Here is a 17,752-nt window from a genome sequence, read left to right on the forward strand (position 1 = left end):
AACGAGAAAGAAGTCATTTGTTTGTGTTTGGCTCGTTAACTTAGCGAACGAGCCGAACAAGAGTTGTTCACGAACAACGAGCCATTTTGACCGCCCTATTTATAAACAATCCAGCCTAACACAAATAATATTTCTCCACACATTTATTTAAGGGGCATTTACATACATACTGCCCATTATTATGTATTTACATACATATAATATCTAAAATTTTACTTTTACATTTATACAACCCAAATCTTTTATATTACAAGTCATTTTCTTTTATATATATATAAATCTCGGTGTTAGATATATAAATACATGAGAATTGAGTAATATGCAGATGACATTCATTAGCATGCAACACGTGAAAAGCTGGATCTACTTTCTTTTGGCCAAAGGAGCCAGAATCATCATCATTAGATGCTTTGACTAAAGTTAATTATAATGTCATTTCATGTTCTCCTTGAAGAATATATAGGTAATAGATATGTAAATACATACCACATAATTCTTATGAGGGGTGGAACTGACCTCCTTTTTTAATAAAGGTAAATTTATTTCAAAAATAAATTAATTACATTTTATACATATATAAAATGGTATAACTGTAAATATCAAAATTTAAGTGTTAGATATGTAAATACATTGAAATTCTGTGCAAGATAAGTGAGAACTGTATATGAAGATATGGGGTTTGCATCAAAGTGAGTTGGCAATGAGAAGAAAATATAAAGGAGATGTCAATTGGCCAAGGCTACAGTTTGTTACAACAAAATATTGGATGCTATGAAATGAAGTAAAGGAGACAATGGAGGATTGATTGTATTACTTGTGTCATAGAGAAGGTCTAGTGTCACTCTCTTTTTGGTGATGGATTGGATTTTAAGTTAGCCACATTGATGGGTTTCTTTTTGGTTATATTGAAGGTAACATGAGGAGAGAGTGACGACAAACATTGCTTTACATGACCAATTTGCTGAAGAATTATTATCATTTTTTTACGGTTTTGTGTTTGGCTATTCATTATACTTGGTTGTCACCCAATTACTATGCAATTAATTACATATCTAACCCTTTAACTATACTTTTTAGATTTGTACAAACTAAAATTTTTAATATCACATCAAAAATATCACTATTTTGTTAAACAGTGTAATATACATGTAAAGTGAGATGTAGTTAAAGGTTGAAGTTTAAGCATTAGACATGTAAATACATGGAAATTGAGTGGTATGTATATAAAGCTTTCATTTTATCTAATAACCCACTTATCTAATAAAATGAACTCTAATAATATGTTTCTTTAGCATTCTCATTTTTATCTGACTCATGTTAGTGAGCAGTAGACTCGCTTTATTAAGCTTTGATTTGCTCTTCATTCTCTGATTATTTAAGTTGTGTTCCTGAGTATGTGGTTAATAAAACTAAAAAGTTATTAAAAATAAATTGGTGTGGTTGTTAACTTCTTATAAATCATCAAGATCTAAATGGCCTTGTTAAATAATGATGCAACATATTTGGGCATTTGTATCGAATGAGAGTTCACATCAATGTTTTTAGTAGATAAATGATGTTCAAGAGAGTTGTATCCCCATAATTAGAGATAAAAATATTCACTTGATCAAACTCCAAGTCTAAATGGTCGTCAAACACCATTCTACTTTTGCCTACTTAATCAAACATTAGTTAACTCCAATCTACACAATCAAACATAGATGAGCTCCAATTTACCCAATTGATTACCTATCAACCTAATTATGATTATCTGAGCTCAAAATAATTCATAACATGTGTGGGATCTTGAAATAGAAAAAAAAATGTAATATTGGTATTGTACCTTGAATCACTGCTAAATATGACAACATATTTATTTGGAAGGGTTTTGTATCTTTGTCCATGTTTAGATTTCTTTTTATTTTATTCAGTCTTTTGTATTATATTTGGCTACATACATAATTAAACAATTGGAAAACAAATTACATACTTATCATACATTTTAAAAAAAACTATGGCTACTTGTCATATGAACGTGAAAAATAGCAAAAATAGCCTTAAGTCCCTCTATTTAAATATAATTTATAACACATATAAGAAAATAAAAATGAATTCAAATATAATAAAAAATTTTGATGCAAATTTGATCACGGTGAAGGAACTTAAGAAAATGGTACCGAACTTTTATAAATAGTTAATATATAATGTATGTTGCTGAAAGTTAGATGCTCTTAATTAGTTAATATGTCATTATCCAAAAAAATCTTGAAAATGAATGTTTTAGAACAATCTCATGGCCTAATTAAGAGATTATATTCAAAAGCAATAAATATAAATCCTTGAGAAGTTTACAAACTTGGCATGATAATGCCACTTTTTCATTAAATAATAGTAGCAATTATCAAGTATAAGTCAAATAAAAGTCCTTCAAGCCTACTTCTCATTTAATATATTTGTTTTCTTCATTAGTCTTGGTATTGAGAAACTAATTAAAGGAAAAAAGGACAAAATCATTTATATCAAATTTAAGGAGGTGTAACTTTTATACTATATTAAATTTCAGGAGGGTTTAATTGGCAATGGCCATTTCTGATTATGTTTGAAGATATAAAAAGCTTAAGGCCCACCTCTTACTTTACATCTAGACTTGGATGTTTCACCAATAAATAATTGAACTAAGGGTAAATAATATTTATAGGGCATACACTCTTTTGGCAGCTTTAATTTATTTTATGGCATGTATGGTGCAAGTTTAGCAACTAATTAATATATTGGTGACCTCAATCAATGCAACTATTATAACAAATGTGGGAAACGAAATAGGTATGATGAACTAATCTAAAGGTTAAATGACTAATTCCAAACATATTGCTCCTAAGAAACCCTTGCACCAAGGCAAAAGTGGTAAACTTATCTTCAAAATTCTTATCTTTGAGAATCAATATAATGAATTCTTGTAATACTCACAAGTATAACTTTATTAGGAAAAATTGTTATAATACCAACAAATGTTTATTTATTTTGAAATTTCTTTCACACATGTATATTTAATTAACAAAGTACACTAAAATACCTTTTAAAATGTTTTTCAAAGGAAGAATTTTAACAAGGAGCACTTAATATCATTTAATAAGCAAATGAAGCTTAAATTAGCCATAATTTTAAAAGAATAAAAAAAGATAAGGTGAATTGTATTTTCAATCATTTGTCATTTTTAATAAAAATGTAAGATGAATTTATGTTTTCAATGATTTATTTTTTAATTTAAATAAATTAAAAATCTTTAAATAGTTATTTATTTTTAAAAATTAAATATATTAAAAATGATTTTATATTTTTATTTAAAATAATATATGTTTGATATTTTTATCTATAATTATTTGAAAAATAAAATTTTTAAGGGCATATTTATATAAAATTTTTAAAAATATCTAGATATTTTAAACTAGTTATTAATAATGTATTAACTGAGTAATAATATTATTGAATATATAGTTATAAGTAGTTAGTTAAAGTTTAATACTAAATCAATACAAATTAAACTTTATAATATTTAAAATTTTAAAATGTTGAGAAAGATTACTAACTAATCCAAATATTTAATTAATGATTGTTAAGTGAAATCAACTAATTTTGATAAAAAATTTTAGAATTATTTATCATTAATTATTCTAAAAAAATTTATGATATGGATTTAGAAAATTAATGATTTTTAAATTAAGGATTTTAATTATTTAGTTGTTTTAATCCCTTAAACAACCTTTACACAAAATATAAAAATTCATTAAATAATTTTAATTTAATGTATAATTCATTAAATTGTTTTTAAAAAGAGATTATAAATATATATTTTAAATTTGCTTATAAAAACGTAATGTTTTAATTCAACTAACATTAAAATTTTAAAATAGTCCATAACCTTTTAACATTTAGAATTATTAAATGTAATAAAATTTCATTTCTCTTAGTCAGAATAGTAACTAATCATTAATTAATCATAATTATTCAATTAATATTATTAATACTTAGTTAATATATTGTTTCTAATTAATTTAAAAATTCTTACAAATCTTTTTTAATTTATACCAATGTGTTTGTAAAATATTTTTTAATTAATTGTTGGAAAATACACTAAATTATTTCTACAATAAATAAAAAATCTTTATTAATTTTAAAAATGTTTATATTTAAAAAAATATATAATTATTAAACATTTAATTTGTTTAATTTTGAAAAAAAAAGTAAATAATTAAAAATGCAATATAAATTGTATTTTAATAAATAGAAATTTAGATTAAAAACTAATTTTTAACCAATTTTTGCCCCCTTTAAAGTTATGATTAATTTAAGCTTGTTTTACTTAACAAAAATATTAAATGTGCTCTTAATAATTTCATTACCTCTTTTGAAATAATTTTAATCTTAAGATAGTTATATATACATAATGATTGTGTTTGAATGAAATTGACCTATTGTATTTAAACACATTTTCTAAATTCATTTTAGAGGAGCTTAGCAATTTGTTTTTACGACATTCTAAAGCATCCAACACTCTATTTTAAGAATATTTTATTTTTCTCTCATGGGTGTTTTATACATAAGAATAAAATGTTACTAATTCTATTTTTTCTTCTTAATTAATTTTTTTAATTCATTATATATCTTGTTAGCATGTGGCTTCTCTTTCACATTAGTCTTTTCAATTTACTTTAGCTATATAAATTTGCTTATTTCTCAATTGCTTCACACCATAAGCTAAAATGCAATCAATCTCTTCTATTATGTTAGATTTGATTGCACTTCTATTTCATATTCTGAGATTTTATAGCATTTGTAACCCACTCTATCAATGAAAAAATGCGAAATAAATCATGAACATCGAACACATGATTCAAAATTAACAATCAATAAGTAGACTTATTAACCCTATCAATCACCTTAAATGGACCTATATAACATGGACTCAATTTTTTCCCTCTACCAAACATACACGCATTTTTGATTGGGTTGGCTTTCATAAACACAAAGTCGCTAACCTAAAATTTCATATCTCAATGCTAGGAACCTCCAATTTTTTACAACCATATAAAGTCTTAGTGTGATTCTAATACTATAATGAAAACTATTATTGCAAGTAAATTCATTCGAAGATACAAGATCTTCCCATGTTTCCTTAAAATCAAGGGTACATATCCTCAATAAATCCCCAAGCACTTGAATAGTTCTCTTAGAATAACCATCTATTTGCTGGTGAAAAACTATATTGAACTTTACCCTAGTCACAAAACCCTCTTGAAGACTTATACGTAAGTTAAAAATAAAATTGTCATCGTCATCAACATGATAACATTTAGGCGGTGTTGGTCGCAATTTGATTTTACATTAAACAAGCTTTATCAAATCCTGTTAAATCCAGATTTAACAAACTTCCGCGGGCAACGACGAACGACATCCCCGTAAATCCGCCTCATAGGTGGATTTAATAAATTCAAATTTACGTTGTTTATTTAACAGAACACGAGGAATATGCAACGACGCAAAAATTTATGTTTTAACGGATTGTTGGATTAAGTTCAGATTTTTTTATGTTTGGCAGGATTTAAATTAAATTCATGACTATATCCCATAAATAATATGCTACCAAACTCTCTCTTAAATTTTCATATAATTAGGCAATCACACACATATATAACCATGTGAATCTCTTTAACCATATATGTTTTGCCTCTTGAGAAGAAAAAAATGTCTAACTTGAACGACTCCTTTCTTATCGGATACTCATTAATCACCTCCCTAGACTAACCTGTCATTAGGGGTGTAAACGAACCGAACACGAACGAACAAAGCTTGTGTTCGTGTTCGGTTCGTTTAAAATTTAGTTTGTTTGAAATAAGCTCGTGTTCGTTTCTTAACGAACGAGCCGAACACGAACCACAATATCTATATTAGTATATTACTACTACTATAGTATATTAATATATTATTATTATTATTTTATTATATATTATAATTTATAAAATTTAATGTTTTAAAATATAATAAATTTTTTATATATAATTATTTTATATTATTTTATATTTCAAACAATAACGATTCGAACACGAACGAACACATCACTGTTCGTGTTTGGTTCGTTTAACTAACCGAACGAAAAAAATTTATTCGCGTTTGTCTCGTTTACTTATCGAACGAATCGAACACGAACTCATTAACGAACCGAACACGAACTGTTCGCGAACAACGAGTTTTTTTGACAGCCCTACCTGTCATATTTCTTCAATTATTGCTCTAAAGCAATATCACGGAATGACATATCCCTCCAGTCTAAATGGCACCAAAACAGTCGAGATCGATTCTACTGTTCAGTGCCAGTATTTTTTCTATAAATTCGATCACACTCTACTTCAATGCGGGCGGCACAGTATTCCCCAAATCACGTATCAGCGGACGCCAAACGCATCAACGAAATGCGTTGAAGTAGAACTCCAAGTCCGTCACTTCAATTTGAAAGAAAACAGGTGACCGCAAATGGAAATAAATAAATTTACAGATAATAAGTATATATACTCCCTCTGAGCTGGGAGTGAGATCAGGTGCGCGGCCAAAGCTGTGAGCTTTTACAGAAGCGAAGCCTGCGCCTGTACTTCTCACATTACTCTAAGTTTTGGTTTTTATAATCTGCTGTGAAGGTGAAGAAGTATCAGATGGGGAGATCGCTGAACTCCTGCTTCAAAATCATGGCTTGCGGCGGCGATTCAGCCAGAAAAGACGACGTCTTTCTGCCGCCGGAGGTATCTGTTCTACTCGTTCATCGCGCTGGTCTAAGATCTGAAGCTTCTGCGGCATTGCTTCAAAATCTGATTTTTTGATTTGTTTTTCGGTATTGTTAAGCTGATCTTGGTTGGTTGGTGCGGTGCTGAATTGGGTTTGCTGTAGGTTTAAGTCCTGTTTGGGAATTTGAGCGATTGGATCAACATTTGTGAAGAGTGGGGATGGATAATGATCTTCACTTTGGTTTTCAATTATCCATTTTACAAGTTTTTTTAGAGAAGGTTGGGGTTTCTGAAAGTGAGTCACGAGCATTGTTCCTCACAGTATGCACTTGGTTTGTAATGATACTTAATAGGAAGCCATAGAGGGTTCTATGGGATCTTTGAAGTTTCTCCTTGGTCTGTTAATATGTTTTTGGATTTATGGGCTTCTTTTGGATGGATTTGATTAACATGTTTCCAGATTATTAGGTTACCTAGCATAAACCAGATAATTAACCTTCTAATTACCATTGTTTGAGGAGTTAAACAGACAGCAAATGTTACATTATTTTCATTCTAGGGATAGAGGTGCCCCTTTTGCTTCTAAAATTATCATTTTTGTGAGCATAATTAGAGATAATTGGAACTTCATGCATATAAATGTTTCAGTTTCTGGAATTTCATAACACCATTAGTATTATATTATATTTTTAGCACAGATTTGCTCATGAATACAAAATTGTGTACCATGTGCTTCATTCCAAAAGATCAGCAAAACCTTTTTTGGACAAACTTCATTCCAAATAGACAATTTATTTGGAATGAATTGTCTATTTTAATTTCAGCAGTAATTCTTCATATTTAATTAGGACAGTTTCAAAATCTTATATGCATTGAAAACTATAGACCCTTACATTGGTTTTTTTCGTATATTTTAGTGCAAGGATTCATTCGATCATGATCATGTTATCAAGCTGTAAACTATAACTTCTTTGTTAAGAAATTCTAATATGTTTAACTTCTGCAGAGTAAAACATCACCAGGTAAGCATAGATGGAGCTTTCAGAAGAGATCTGCCACGCACAATGTGGTTTCAGAATCTATGCCTGATGTGAATAATAAACAAAACCAAAATGCGGCTTCCGATACTGTAGTTTTCAACATTGTGGAGGAGGCAAATGAAATTTCAACATTGGCATCAGCTGTAGCTCCATCCAGGGAATCTGAGCAAGTTACTGATAAATCTACCTGTAAAGTCGATCACAATGTTCAGGTAGACATTGTGGTGGCCGTCCAGGCTTCTATTCGGGGATACTTGGTAAGCCTTTGTCAAACTCTAGGGAGCTTGCAGGTTACTTGGTTTTTTGTTTTTTTCGGAAATTTGCATACATGGCACACAATTCTTATGTATTACCTAATTCACATCTAAATATTCATATTCACATGCATATCACTTTGGTGCTTTAAGGCAAAGCATGAATAGGTGTATTCCACTTTTAGAACGTGATCATAGTGCTATTTTTAATTTGATATTAAAAATTTGAGTGTTATGTGTGTAAATATGAAAGTTTAGTTATGAGATATGTAAATACATAAGAATTGTGTACTATGTATGTAAATGTCCTTTTTTTTTCTTGAAATTATTTTACATATTTTCAGGCTAAAAGAGAACTTCAAAAAATTAAAAATGTTGTAAAGCTTCAAGCTGCAATACGTCGATATTTATACATCGATATTTGGTCAGGACACAGGCTATTGGAACTTTGCGTTGCATATTGGCTGTTGCCAAAATTCAACAGATTATACGGGCTCGTCTTGCTATCCGATCTACAGATTTTGCTGCAAAAGAGAAGCTTAATGAGGAAATGAAAGCACAAAAGGTAGGTCCTTAGGCCTGAAATATATCTTGTAATTTTCTTTACAAAATATATTGCTTTTGCTAGCATAATGTGCTTAATAAAAGATCCATTTTTGCTTATAGGAATAACTTTATAGAGAATTTTTTCATTACATGAGATTTTTTTCTCTATTTTTCACCTCATTCTAGGTGAAGAACATTGAAAGGAAATCGAAGAAAACTCCAATTGTTATCAGAAACTTAGCATCCAATCCATTTGCTAGCCAGGTGTGATTTTTAATACTCTTCTATGCTTTCCCAAAGTTATTTTTTGAGCAATAATTTGCCTATATTTTTTTATTTTGTGACTTTTGATGTTTATGACCAGCTTTTAAAGTCTACACTCAAGACAAAACCCATTCACATCAGCTGCAATCCTTCAAGTCCTGATTCAAAATGGATATGGTTGGAGAGGTGGATGTCTTTAACATCATCAGATCCAAAAAAACTAATTTTGAAACAGGATGATTTGGGAGAGGATGTTAACACTGATCTGAATCCTTGTGAAGCCAACAATAAGTTAACTTGTAGTGATCCAGTTCTTCCAGTTGACATTGTGATCGATTCAATAAGCAACTGTTCTGAAAAGATAGAACTTGATAATCCCATATCTATACAGAAGCACTGCTCAAAGTCTCAAGTTCTGAATGACCAACTTGAATCACATACTGAGGAGACAATATCGAAGAATGAATGCTCTAATTCCCTTCACAGTGAAATCTTTCTCTCATCAGATCCAGTTTCAGAGTTCAAGCTGAATGGTGACTCTAATAAACCAAATCATTCTGAAGAAATGAACAAGAATAGTGCCAGAAAGGAACTCCATGAAACCCCAGAGATGGAAACAGGTCGAGTCATGATTGAATCCAAAAAGTCTAAAAACCCAGGCTTTGCTGCTGTACAGGCCAAGTTTGAAGAGCTGAGTGCTGCTTCTAGCTCAAATAGATCACTTAGTCATGCCTCTAAGGATACCAAGAGTGATTCCAAATCAGTTCATTCTCAGTTCAACGAACTTCGCCCGATAGAAAATAATGACGTTACCTTTGAACTTGGCAATGAGATTTCAACGACTTCCATAGCTGACAGATCAGAGGCTGGGCTTTCTGAACTTGTTCCAGAAGTTGGAACCTCAAAAGGAAAATCCTGCATTGTTGCAAGCAGTACTGAGCTCAACAGTGGGGATATGGCTGCTGAAAATGAAGACTTTTTATGTGATTCAAATGAAGGTCAGCGGCAAATAATGGCTGAGATCAGTGAAAATTCAGCCAGATTAAGTAATACTCCCGAACCCATACGAGTTAAACAACAATCTGCTGAATCAACTACATCGAATACGCATATGACAGACTCTTCAAAAGGTCCAAAGATTGATAGGTCATCACAAGAAGGATCTCCCAGAAGCCATGTTACCGTCCCTGAGTCACAGTGGACACCACCGAGTCAAATATCAGCTCATGAAAAGACAACAAAGGCGGAAAATAATGTCCCCTTAAGGAAGAAAAGGCTGCAAATACTTATCAACAGTTCGCCTACGAATTTGAAGAATGATTCGGGGGCACAAACCAGCGGAGAACATTTGAAGAAGGAGATGAAAAGTGTGAAAAGAAGGAACTCATTTTCGACGGTTAAAACTGATCATGTTGATCATGAAAATTCAAGTAGTGGTAGCAATTTGCTTCCTAGTTACATGCAGCCGACTGAGTCAGCGCGGGCTAAGGTCAACATGAGTTTGTCTCAGAAATTGAGTCCAGATCTGCACGACAAAGACAATCACGTAAAGAAGAGACAATCATTACCAAATGGGGACGGAAACCAGGGCTCGTCCCCTCGAATGCAGAGGTCAACTTCACAGGTGCAGCAGAATTTGAAGGGAAATGGGATTCATTCTCCTCATAATTCTACTGGTAAGATTTCCGCCTTTGTCTTTTTAATTCTTGCGTTTTATATTAGTATTCTCTGAGGCAATTTTTTTTAAAAGTTTATTGATTTTTTTTATTTCTTAATAAATATCATATTAATATAATTATGATTTATGAAACTGTGAATATTACTGTTTGCTTAATGCAGTATGTGGAATTTCATGTTAGTGAGTTATGTGATAAGATTTGGTTTGGCCTTGCAACCGTGGAGGAAAAATTAGAAATGGCATCAATATTTAGTTCACATATTTTGCTGAAGAAAATCAATATAGCAATTTTAAAAGAGGCCTAGTGCTACTACTGCTTTCTATTTTATTTTTTTGCCTTAAAATTTTGGGGGCTTTGTGATTTTTTGACATCTGCTATGTTGTGACGTGCTATTAGTAGATGTCAATTGTTTTGTTTGGTGAATTTTTAAGTAACAATTACATAAATGATATTTGAGTCAAATTTTGACGATAGATACAGTCAATTCTGCTTATATATAAATGTTAGGCTATCTAAGGCAAGTTTTAAGTTTCGGTAAAAAAATCAAGAGCTTGCTTGAAATCACTTTTGTTTTTTGTTTTTTTAATTTTTTATTATTTTTTTATTTCTTTTATTTTATAAACATGTTTTTTTTTTCTTTAAAAAAAATTAACTTTTTTTAAAAATGCTCGATGCATTTAGAAGTTGTTTTGAGTGTTTGAACAACTAAACATGTTTTATTTCAAGGAAAAATGCAGACAGATTAAAATAAAAATAGAAAATCAAAAGTGATCCCAAACGGCCCATAAATAGTCATATAATTTTGATTTGCTTTTGGTCGAAACTCGGCCAATCTCATCTAACTTACCTTGTTTTGTAAATGTTATCATGTAGTGAGGTATTAACGCTTATAACTTTGTCATCTTTAGACTGTTTATAACTTATCTTGTTTTGCAAATGTTATCATGTAGTGGGGGTAATTGGTTTTGAAATTTTATCTTTTTGCAGTTTTAACTTATAAGTTTAGGGGAAGAAGTTACCGGCTGGGTGGGTGGGGCCATAAGGGAATGAATTTTGTCCTCTAGCCATGTTTTTAAGTTGAGGAATTCGTGAGTAGTCTTAATGCTCTGATAGCAACTTAGTTATCAGTGGGTGCCATACATAATTAGCAAGTGTAGTTTGAGGAGTAGCTCAATATTAATGGCATTATTAAATTTCTATTCCTATTGTAGCATGTTTTATTTCAACAAAGAAGTGTAGCAACAACTGCCAAAGTAAAATTACCCTGACTCAATAGAAGTATAAATAGAGTTACCCCATAAACTTAAAAGTACCAAATGAGATCTATTGCTGAAAAGTTTCCTTATGTGACGATAGTCCACTAAGTGTTTTGGTAGTTTCTACTATAAAAAGGATTTACAACGAGTGAGTTTGATTATTCAAATCTAGTAAATAACAATTATTTATTAATTTTAAATGGCGGACAATGGGGGCATTCAGTATGAATAATAAAAATCTATGATTTAATGTATAATAGTAAGTAATAAGTTTTATAATTTCAGCTGGTTTTAAATATTATTTCATTAATAAGTGGGTGTCAAATGTTTTGAAGTAATATGTAGTACAGTTATGCTCATGATCATCTATATGATATATTGTAAGCAATCTATTTCGATGCTATATGTGTCATTGTATTAGTTACACTCAAAATTATCTTATACGACTCATCAGCATTTGTGTCAAATGTTCAACATATATTGTATAGTCAATATGACAATTGCTAATTTTCTAAGAAGTCATGATTTACAAGAAAAAATTCAATTACATTCAATACGGGTGATCTGCAAGAAAGCTAGATCATGCTACTACATGAATCAATTAAAAAAATAGGAGGTGTGCAATAATTCAAGACAAAATTATTTATGCAACTAACTAGTTTATTATGAAAATAACAAGAGATTTACATCATATGCATAACAAATAAAGGCAAGATTGACAACTCATAAAATATTTAGGAATCTATTACAACTATAAAGTATAACTTATCTAACGAGGTTGATGACTTTTCTCAGTAACTAAGTATTACTTTCCTCTGTATGAGTTGTATGAAAATTCATTTTTTTTTTGAATTCAACCAACGACATCTGGTGAATTTCAGCTTGAAGGTCCTGCATAATACGAATTCTGAATCAATATTTGAACTATAATAAATATTCAAACACACGATGATGCAAGACCTAATCTTCTCAAATTAAATTATATTAAGCATTAAATAAACACATTAAAAGTAAGTGTGGATATTAATTTGTTTAAAAAAAAAAATCAAATTGAACCAAGTATATTTTGTTGATTTGATTCAGTTTATGAAATCATAGCTCAATTTTTTGTTTCATCTTAGAAGTTTATTGGATTACGATTATTGGTTTAGTTCTAACAAAAATTTGTTAAATCAAAAAAATTGAATTATATTATGGTTAAATAAGATATGTTATCCAAGACATTCGAACTAATCGAATGCACACCCTTTTTAAATATTTTTTAAACCAAAATCAAACTGAATTAATGAAATTATATCGCAATCTTGTTTGGCTCCGTTTAGTATATTATTTAGTCAGTTCGATTTTGTCTATTATTTGATTTGGTTTTTTGGTTTAACAAATTTGTCAATTAGTCCAACTGAACCTTCTAAGTGCACACCCCTAATTAAAAGTTATTATTCAAAATTTTTCATTATAAGCTACTCCAAAATTGACCAAATCTAATTGTTACTATTGTGAGATATGACAGTATATTAGATCTTTTGTTTTGAAATAATTTATAGTCATCTCTAAATCCATGATATCATAATTAAAACCTAAGCAATAGATAGCAATGAATCAATTAATCAAAAATAAGTTTCATAAGAAGTCAAATTCTTCTTACCCAACCAAGCAAAAAAGATGAATTGACATAGTCTTAAGGAATGAAAGGAGAGAGAGGAGGATAAGAAGCATATAATACACAAACAAGGAAGAAAATGAGGGCTCACAAAAGTTGGTGGCGCTTAGTCTTCAGAATAGTGGAAGCTTGTGAGAATTCAATTGAAGGATAATGACAATGGGGTCCCTTAAGGATCCTGGGCTGAACCAGTTGTATCCAGCTACTCCTAGTTCAACCAAGAGTTGGGTCGGCCGACCCGTAGTGTGGGTCTAGGGTTGTCACCCAAAGGGGGGATTTCACTCTTAAGCTATCTAATACTATGTAAATTTTATGTTCTCAGTTTAAGGTTTCAGTTCTTTCTAATTATAGTTTTCTTGCCGTCAGCGTTGCTCCCTGGTTGTATCTAGTGCTCCAGCTGTAATCTGCTCTGAGGTGGTGACTACTTCCCTACATTCCACGCTTGCCCCCTCTCCCTGCTTGCCGCCCTTCCTCCTGCCCCTCCCTTTCACTATTCTACCCGATCGCTAGCCCCTATACCGCTCTCCTACTGCTGCCGCGGATATTATCAGCACATGTTATTTCCACCGATTCCGTCAGCACCCTTGTTGCTGTCGTCGTCCCTCTATCTTTCCACTGTTGCCACCGCCATCTCCTCCAACACCTCCTGTTATTGTCGCCAGCCCTCCATCCAAACCTGTTGCTTCCACTACCCCCTCCAGCAACCTCTGTTGCAACCGCAAGCCCTCCAACATTTTTTGTTACTGCCGCACCACCTACTCTGATGGGGATCTTATTCGTAGAATTCAAGTTGGTTGGTTGAAGTGGAGGAATGCACTGGGCTTATTGTGTAATAGAAAAGTACTGCTTAGATTTAAAGGAAGATTTTATATGATGGTTGTGTGACCTGCAATGCTCTATGGTGCATAATGTTGGCCTTTAAAAGATAAGCATAAAATTAAGTGTTGCTGAGATGAGAATGCTTGGGTGAATGAGTGACTTGACATTTAGAGATAAAAAGTGAAACTAATCTATTCGTTAAAGGGTTGGTGTAACTCCAGGGGCAGAAAGTATTAGAGAGAGTCATCTTAGATGGTTTGGTCGTAGTGAACGTCAACTATCTAATGATCCGGTTAGGAGAGTACATGATTTAGATTCGACTTATGTTAAGAAACGTAGAGGTGGAACTCATGAGACTTGGGCATATTATATAAAAAATGATCATAATTTTTTAGAATTAAATGAAAATATGACTCCCAATAGAACACAATGGAGAATAGGATTCATGCAGCTAACCCCACTTAGTGGAATAAGGGCTTGTTGTTGTTGTTGTCGTCCTTTTGAAGAAAGAGAATAGAAATTTGATGTCTTATTCACTTTGCAATGGTGTCTAGGCATACAAAATGAATAAACAGAAAAAACGTTTAAGAAAATTATAAATGTAATTAAAGAAGATTCAACCCCAAAATATACTTTCCTCATATAATAATTTTCTAAATTTTTTTCCAATACACGACTCCTCCAAAATGGAACATATGAATTGATAAAATATGCTATCAATTTGTATAGGACCTACTAGAGACCCTTAGATCCAAACTCCAAACAAAATTAATAAAAGAATCTAGTTTGTTACCCTAGAAAGAGCAATTCTAAACCCATGAAAACTTGTCTCCCTATCTATTTGCACTTCCCCTCGGACGATTGCGATGGTTCTATCCAAAGTTAAGTGCGGTATTAACTAGTTGGAAAAATCATAGTCCTCCCGGGTTATTATGTTTTGCAACAGATTTTAATCTCAGAAGTGATTTGTTTGCAAAGTTAACGAAGAATCGGTGAAAATACCATCATAATTTTGTAAAATAAAAAGAAATATTCAAATCATTCTCATCCCACACATGATTAAATCTCATCACAAGGAAGAGCAAGGAAAACTACTCACTAACCATGAAGAAAATTGTCTCTTATTTTGAACTTGGAACATGAGGAGTAAGAATATTCTTAGAAAGCATAACATTTAACATTAAAGACTTCTAACATATATTTTAATAAATATATACAAGTATTTTATAAATGGTCATTAATAATGCTAACAAAGTAGTGAAACCCTACATGATTAAAGCATGATTCTCAGCCCCAATAAAGGATTGAACTTACTCATATATAAAAAAACAATGAAAATTAGTTGATGATGATAGGAACAACACATGATGATGTTTACCCAATTCACGACTAGGACATTCATATTTGGAGGAAGGAAATGCGATAAGTTCTTATAGTCAAAAGATACAATGAGTTGAATAAGAAGTTACAAATTAATTGTGTGGTTGTGAAGCAGTAGATAGCTAATAAATTTTTTAAAATTTGGGTAACGTAACACACATCTGAAGGAGTAAGATTTTGGGAAGGGTGAATAAAAGCCTTCTACAAAATTAGAAGATGGCGAAAATGTCGGCTACAATGCAAGTGGAAGCGTGCATGCTAATGTTTATAGTTATGGATGACAATACGATATGGGGAACCGTCGCCTACGTATAACACTCCTAAACTTTCATATTTACATTTATTACACCTTGGTATTTTTAATTTGATATTAAAGATTTGGATGTTATGTAACTGTGCATATATTCATGATTAGAAATATTATATTTTGCTCTCATTGCATTCTGTTGGATTGTTAATGCAAAATAAACTAATTCAGATCCAACTTAATATCATATTCTGAATTATTCTCTTCCCTTCTATCAGACAGGAGATGGCTAAGATGACCAATACCTTCAGAAAAGTCTGCTGTTCAACAGAAAAAGTGACTGATACCAAGTTATTCTCTCTGGTTATTGTTATTCTATCAGATTTTGCAAGCTTCTGCTGCAGTTATGAGCTTGTGAGAGTTTGTGATTATTAATTGTTACCTGTACATTGCCTTCATCATCTGGGTGGTATATTTTTGGTTTCTAAGTTCTGAATCCATCTCATGAGAGCTTGTTTATCAACTTCTAAGAGACTTTCTAGTTGAGTTTTGATTGCTGAATTCAGTTTCTGTTCTTTTGTTTTTTAACTTAATATTGTAATAACTATTCTTTAAGCTTAATATTTTTGTTTGGTTGATTCTAACTATGGGGAATTGTTTTTTCTTATATGTTTAGCCCTATACTTTGCTTTTAAAATATGGATTTATTTAGGCAATTTATATGATTTGTAATTTGTAAAAGGGGAAACTTGCATACATACCACCAAATTCATATGTATTTATTATGTATCTAGCAACCAAAATTTCACATTTACATTTTTTAACATTTTAGTGTCATTAAATTAACTTATTATGCATGAGTAGATATATTTCACTTTTAAAAATATAGCGATTGTGATATTTTTTATGCGATGTTATGTAAATATGAAAAAAAAAACTCTTGCATTGACAATAACTCTGATGAGAACTGCTGAAGCTGAGGAGCTGCATTGGTGCCTCTTGCATTGATAATAAGCTTACTAAGGTTGTCATGAATATGATAAGATATACTAAAGGGCATTTATAACATTTATATGAATGGATTGAATTTTGGGATATTAACATATGCAGCACTATAAATATTGATATTTATAAAATTAACACTCATAATTTTTTTGAACTATCTAATCCATGCATCTAAGAATGTCACCATCAAACCATTGAGTATTTAATAAAAATAAAAATAAAATCTGGGAAAAATAGATAGAAGAATATGCTAGATTTTTAATTTTACATAAAAATATTATTATTACAAATTTTTAAGAAAATGAAATGCACATGTCAATGTATAAATATTAAAAATTAAGTATTAGATATATAAATACATAAGCATTGTATTGTGTGATATGTATGCAAATTTCTTATATTATACTTGTATTGTAGACTGTTTATTTAATAGGATATTTGAGTCACACTTATTATTGATTTTGGTATGTACATTGTAATACATTCATACTTGAATAAACCATGACAATAGTATGTTTCTATGAGCGTGCTTTGCCTATTCTCGTTTACTTAATTATGAAATAGTATAATAATTTTTTTAATATAAAATACAAATCTATATGAAATATTAATATGGAGAATGTCATACCTTTGATATTACAAGTCAACTATATCAACATGAGATAATTTCTTAAGAGATTATGATGATTCTCTTCAAATTATAATAAAATTATTTTAAAATATGTGAGATCTACAGCATTCTTCGGTATTTACATATCTAACATGTAAACTTTCATCTATATACATAATACCTAAGAATTGGGTGGCATAGCATATGAGCCAAACAAAACTGAAATTGAGCGCATAAAAT

The 17,752-nt window shown here is 30.7% G+C and overlaps 1 protein-coding gene across 1 annotated transcript; it reads left to right on the top strand.

Moving 5' to 3' along the window:
- Positions 1-7,833: 7,833 nt before the first annotated feature.
- LOC110025485 (protein IQ-DOMAIN 32-like) lies at positions 7,834-16,541 on the top strand. Its single transcript, XM_020725992.1, has 5 exons — positions 7,834-8,090; positions 8,437-8,611; positions 8,779-8,856; positions 8,957-10,532; positions 16,176-16,541. The coding sequence occupies exons 1-5, from the start codon at positions 7,834-7,836 to the stop codon at positions 16,193-16,195; spliced, it is 2,106 nt and encodes a 701-aa protein (XP_020581651.1). The 3' UTR covers positions 16,196-16,541.
- Positions 16,542-17,752: the final 1,211 nt, after the last annotated feature.

This window comes from Phalaenopsis equestris, unplaced genomic scaffold (genome assembly GCF_001263595.1).
Source record: "Phalaenopsis equestris unplaced genomic scaffold, ASM126359v1 Scaffold000301, whole genome shotgun sequence".
NCBI classification, from domain to species: Eukaryota; Viridiplantae; Streptophyta; class Magnoliopsida; order Asparagales; family Orchidaceae; genus Phalaenopsis; species Phalaenopsis equestris.